The sequence below is a fragment of the Gavialis gangeticus genome, unplaced genomic scaffold (genome assembly GCF_001723915.1).
Source record: "Gavialis gangeticus isolate Ggan-Ray unplaced genomic scaffold, GavGan_comp1, whole genome shotgun sequence".
NCBI lineage: Eukaryota > Metazoa > Chordata > Crocodylia > Gavialidae > Gavialis > Gavialis gangeticus.
In genome coordinates this window covers 11,585,107-11,591,106 of record NW_017729008.1, presented here as the reverse complement: position 1 = coordinate 11,591,106, position 6,000 = coordinate 11,585,107, and the positions used below count along the sequence as shown (strand labels likewise).

The following is a 6,000-nucleotide window of genomic DNA, read 5'->3' as shown; positions in this document are numbered from 1 at the left end:
ACAATTACTGTATGAAGGAAATGGCACAGTAAGAGGATATTCATAATCTTGTGTAATGGTTTTTCAAATGCTATCCTTATAGCTCACAAACAAAAATAATTTTTAAGGTGCTTGGACCAAATGTACTCTTTGTTACCTTCCAGTCCACTCTGATAAAGTCAATAGCTAGTTATAGTGCATTTACAGTGCTGTGAGTGAGAGCAGAATTTGTTTTTCCCATTCTTAATCTATTGCTATGTCCAGGATTTTAAGTTACATGTGCTAGCAAGTTATTTACTTCATAAGTTTGCTTTACATAGCGTTGTGTAAATTCTGATTCTGTGAATAAAATACTAAAATATTTTCATTTCAACAAACAATCAGGATGTCCAACATGGTGATATCGACTATATGGAACGTAATCTGGACTTTACCTATGACAAAGAGAATTATTCAGGTCTGCCAGAGTACATTCGACAACTGAAAAAAGATGGAATGCACTATGTCATTATCCTGGTAAATTAACGTATCGCTAATTGTCTGTTTATGCTGGGTATATATGTGGTATCACTCACCACAGTGTCTAGGTGCTGAAGTATGTGTGCTATGTAATGGCTTTTCCATCCTTTCTTCTGATAATAACATGCATCTGTCCTGTAAATGAAAAGGAATTATTTATACACTTCTCACTATGATTCACTATTGCTTTTATCTGGTACTTCTATAGCAATATTCTCTGTGTACAATAACACTTAATTTTTTTCTCACTTTTTCCAGAAGTTTCAATGAAGAATAAATAAAAAATCCTTGGGATCCATTAAGGATTAAGTGGAGTGTGTACAGGTTTATGATAAATGCCTCTATGACAATATATCAATTAGCTTACTGTGCATATAATACTGACTGAATAGTGGGAAAAACTAGTCAAAATCATTTTGGAGAACTAGAGACCATAATTCACTTTGCCATGTTTACTTTTCATAAATATCCATAGAAGAGAAGTTTTGTTTACATGAAAATTTGTGGAAAACAAATTTTGAGCCTGTAACCAAAATTGATGTCATGACCAACTAGATTAATTTTGGGCAGAAATGGCAGTAGCAGACTTTCTGCTTTCCCTGTCATTTTTTCCTACAAAGACAGCTGTTTCTTTGCAGCAAATTGACACACACATACTCACACTGAAATTACTTGTCACAAGAACTATAACAAAAGTAATTGGTGACAGAAAATTGGAAGGCCAGTAAATTAAATAAGTGGCCTTAATAGATAGATGAAAAATTATGCTTCAGAGCTTAACAGAAATGAAGCACCATGGTGGAAGTGTTCCTCAAGCTAATAAATAACCAGGGTATTGCACTGACCCTGCTCTCAATTGGGGATTAAGCAGGGAAGCAGTTATATAAGGTAAACAAGAATATGGCCACGTGCCTTGCGTGGGGGTCTGTGTACATACATGCCAAACATTAAGACTGTGTGTGAGTGTAAGTAGATGAAGATACTATTTTACCTATAAATAGGAGTATAGGGCAGGAAGGAACTTTGGTGGCACTGAGTCCGTTTCCCTTTCATCAGGGGCATCATGTCATATCGTCCTATTCATGACTTTATCATGCTCTATATAATGCCAGTTGGTAGTTTGTCTCTGTGCCTTTTGTGTGAATGCTGGTTTGGACCCTGGGGTCTCTGATGGTCGCAACCTTCTTTTAATTTCCGGTCTGTGCTTCTTTACTCTGGTGCCAATCTTCTCTTTAAATAAATGATCTCCTGCTCAGAGAGGAGTATTTTTAAAGAGCAGTCATATCCTCTCTGAGCTTTCATTTTGCTTGACTAAATAAGCCAAAGTCCTTTATTACCCTTGAATATGATCCCGCCTGGCTCTCCAGACCCCCTGATAACTTTTAGTGGCCCTTTTCTGTGCCTGATCCTGTTTGAATTCATCTTTCTTGAACCTGAGTGACCAGAATGCTGCCCAGACATTAGTTTCTTTTGCCAGTACTTTGTGCAGTGGCGCTGATACTTCCCTATGTCTGCTGAAAGTATTTTTCCCCATTATATATAAGGATCACATTTTCCTTTTTCATGGTTATATTACAGTGGTGGCTCCAAATCATCCTCTTATTGACTAATACACTAAGGTCTATTTCCTCCTCCCATTTCCACCTTATGAGCTCCAGCTTACAACAAGGATTCTTGTTATTAGTCCCTAAGTGCGTGGCCTCACAGGCTGCATATACCCTTAAATTACATCCCTATTTTATTACTCCCATTTTTCAGGTCAAGCAATTCTGCCAATGTAAGATTCTGATCTTCCTTAGTATTAATGACACCGTCAAACAATTTGTCATCAGCAAATATCACTAGGAGCCTCCTACATTATGTGCTAAGGTCAGTTCTAACTGATATTGGTCCCAAGATTGATCTTTAAGGAACTCCACTAGTATCTTCCTACTCTTAAAAGCTGTTTCAGTTCTATCCATTGCCTTCTCATTGTTAACCAGAATCCTACCTGTATTACAATTCCTGCACTAATTATCATCATCTTCATCTTTAATAATTTCTTACATAGTGAAATCACTTGTTGGCATCTAGATTGCATTTCCTATGTCTGAAAAAATCAAAGAAAGCTATCATTTAAGTCTGACACAATCTAGCTTCCTTAAGCCTTGTTGCATTTTATCCCAATTTCCATTTACCTCCCTACCTTTAGTTATTCTTTCCCTCAAAATTTGTTCTAAAGCTTTAAATACTGTTTGAAATCAAAGTTATGTATCTGTTGTATGAATCACCTTTTTCTCCTCTTAAGGACAGCCAGACTGACTGTTATGCCACAGTATGCCTTGAAAGGTCTATTAACTTACATTAAATCTGTTAACTTCCTTGCTTCAATAACCTGATTTTGTCCAGCATTAACGTTTTAGGCAAAAGCATGACACAATTGCCAAGAAAAGGAAAAGTTTGAAATATCCTAAAATCTTCCTAGTTCTGTAGTTGCTCTGTTCCAAACAGCCACAGGCTGCCCTCACTATCTCCTTGAGTTATGCTTGCCAAACCACAGGACTGAAACAACAATATGTAGCAAGTGATAGGTCACAAGTTGATAATGCCAAATAGTGGCACACATGTGGTGAATGTGGTTTGCCAATAAGTCATAAAATGTGTTGACAAAAGGGGCCAGATCCTCATCAGTTGCAAACTAGCATAACACCACTGAAGTCCCACCATTTGCACCAGCTGATGATCTTGATCACTGTATTTGAATGCTTGTGAATAATGAACTGGTTAATAAAAGTCAGTCTATTCATGAACAACATGCAAATAGAAAATAGGTCAAAATTATCTGATCCTTTGTTCATTATGAACTGCTAACAAAACTGTACCCCAGTGGTTGTCTATCAGGGTGCCACGGTTGAGTTGCTTAGCATTGGTGTGGGTCAGCAACCATCTCCTCCCAGCTCTTGATGTCCATTTTCTTGAGGCATGCCTTGAATGTAGAGGTGAGGGTTGCCTGCAGCACCTGGATTTCCAGGTGGTTTCCCATCCAAATAGTAGCTAGGCCCAGGATTGTTTAGTTTCTGAAATCAGATGGAATTACATTCAGTCTGGTCTGGCCATAGATGCTGAGAACCACCAGTGTAAGCACTTGTGAATGATGGATATGTCTCAGTCCTAACTCAGTGGCCAGCTCTTTCGCTTTACTGCCTGTTTCTATGCTGGCTTATGCACAGCTGTAAAGGCATCCAGACCTACCCAGACATACATGAGCTGCTGAGACTCCAACATGTCTTCTCTTATCCAGATACTAGTACATTGCTAAGATTATGCTTCTAAAAGCATTTCTGAGTGCAGTCTTCTGGCACCTGAGCAATAGAAATACCATAGTACTGCACTGCTGGAAGTCTTGCACTTCACCACCCCTTCTGTCTAAGGGAAAATGTTATCTAAACTTCTCAGGACTTGCTCATCGTCATTGCTTTGAACAGTGTTCCTGTTTTAAATTGTGACCTATTCTGAGTCAGAACAAATGCATTGTTTAGAAACAAAGGAAGATGTTCTAAAAGTAACATTGATTATAAAGTAAAATGATAAATATCTATTACAGCAGGAAAATTTTAGTGAAAGATTTTGCATACTAGTCATTAAATAATACTAAAATAGAAACAGCAAGGGATTGCATTAACTAGAAATTATTTAAAATTTGTCAATAAGGAGGTATGGTGGTTAAAAATAATGCTCAATGACTTCAGCTTTTAACGGTAGGGTACTGGGAGGTGCTACAACTCATGTTTTTAAAGGTAGGGGCATACCTCTGAGCACACAGGGAAAAGTGGCCTGGATTTGAGGAGTTCTGATTGCCCACAATATTCACTATAACTAGCAGGAGTTAAGGGGGCTCAGACTTCCCCAAGAACAGTTGCTGGGTGGACAGCTAAAACGAGCCAGATGGGGAAAGAGTTAACAGACACAGGCACTAGGAGGAAAAGAACCAAAACTAAACCTTGTGGAATGCAAAACCAGGTATGAAAGGCTTTTGTTCTGCTTAGGATGATGATGCTAAGCCTGCATAATATATTAGATGTGTGCACTGGAATAACCTCTTAGCTAAAAGAAATTTGAAGTCCTGATTAGGAGTAGCTAATTAAGCTGACTTGTTAGAGCCTTGATGTCCCTTGGGAACCATCTTTTCCGGGATTAAAAAATAATTACTGCAGATGGACAGTTTTTCTTTTTTCAAAGCTGAACTACTTAAGCAGGTTAAAACTTTAATGGACACTTGCGTTCCTTAATTATAGAAGCACCAACTGTGGGTCTATCGTTAAGGCTGAATAGAGTTTTGCACTTAAAGCAGAGATTCAACACATTTGTTAGATATGGAAGAACATAATGTTCCCCAGCTAAAATTGCAGCACTGACTTAAGCGAACGTAGAATGCATTTTCTGAGAATTTGCAGGTAAATCTGGTAATTAATTTAGGTGCTAAAATTAATTTTAAATGTGCCTTTTAAGAAGCTTGGCACAGACTATCAGACTTTTTGGTATCTCGTGAAAATTAATAATGGAATAATATAGACTGTTCAATCTTTATAGTTAAAGGTTATTTAAATTACATGCAGTGGGCTACACCAGAATGTTTTTTAGGACTGATAGTAATGTTTTCCTGTCGCTTTTCTTAACTGTAAAATTTCTTTTCAAGAAAACCCAAACAAAAGTATTTCTACAGAGAATTCCACATAGAACTGCCATATTCCATATAGCTGCAATTTTCCGCTGTGCCCAAATGCACTGAGAGGGCAGCTGTCCTTAATTAAAGACATATTGAAAAGGACACCTGTCTCCATTTATTCTCATTTGGACAGAGGTCACAGAGTGGTTTCTCCATTCCCCTGTATCTCACAGAATTCTTCTTCACTGTTGATGGCATTGTGGACACCGTTTTCCCTAAATTGGCTTTAGTCTCTTTGGAAAAAATGGGACCCATTTTGTAAGAGGGCATGTAACAGGGGCAGCCTAAAGCCTCAGTCCCAGTGAGAGCAATGAAAAATTCTCTCATTTTAAAAAATAAGACAGGAGAGAATAAAGAATGTGGGTATGCACACAAATGTGGATATACACAAAGCAATGTAAGGGGAAAGAGGATTTGTATATGTGTATGTGAGCTCAGTGTGAGGGGGTGTGTGTGCAGGGGACTGTAAAGAAGTGCAAGAAACAGAGAACAGGAAGGGATACTTATAAGTGTACACCCCGGGCTGCTTCACACTTCTTCATACTCCAGCATGAATTGGTAAATCTGAAGTGAGAATTAAAAAGGGAACTAAGACAAATGTTCAGATTTTGCTTCAGATCATGAGAAATATTACATAGCAGCAGCCTTTCTGAGTCTTAAGTCTAGGGTTTGTATACAAAATGTTTAATTTAAATGAAAATATAATTTCAGATAAACTGCAGTTTAATGGATATAGGATTGAGAATAGTTATCAGTCTTTTAGAGTGAGGTATATTGCAAAGATTTTATGATTATCT

General features: G+C 37.7%; 1 protein-coding gene across 1 annotated transcript in view; it reads left to right on the top strand.

Annotated features, from left to right (window-relative positions):
* LOC109292069 (maltase-glucoamylase, intestinal-like) overlaps positions 1-6,000 on the top strand; it is a 156,425-nt gene that overhangs the window by 73,793 nt on the left and 76,632 nt on the right. Inside the window, exon 9 of the mRNA XM_019509322.1 lies at positions 364-495. Within this exon, the coding sequence (XP_019364867.1) occupies positions 364-495 (132 nt within the window). The remainder of the gene's footprint in view (positions 1-363; positions 496-6,000) is intronic.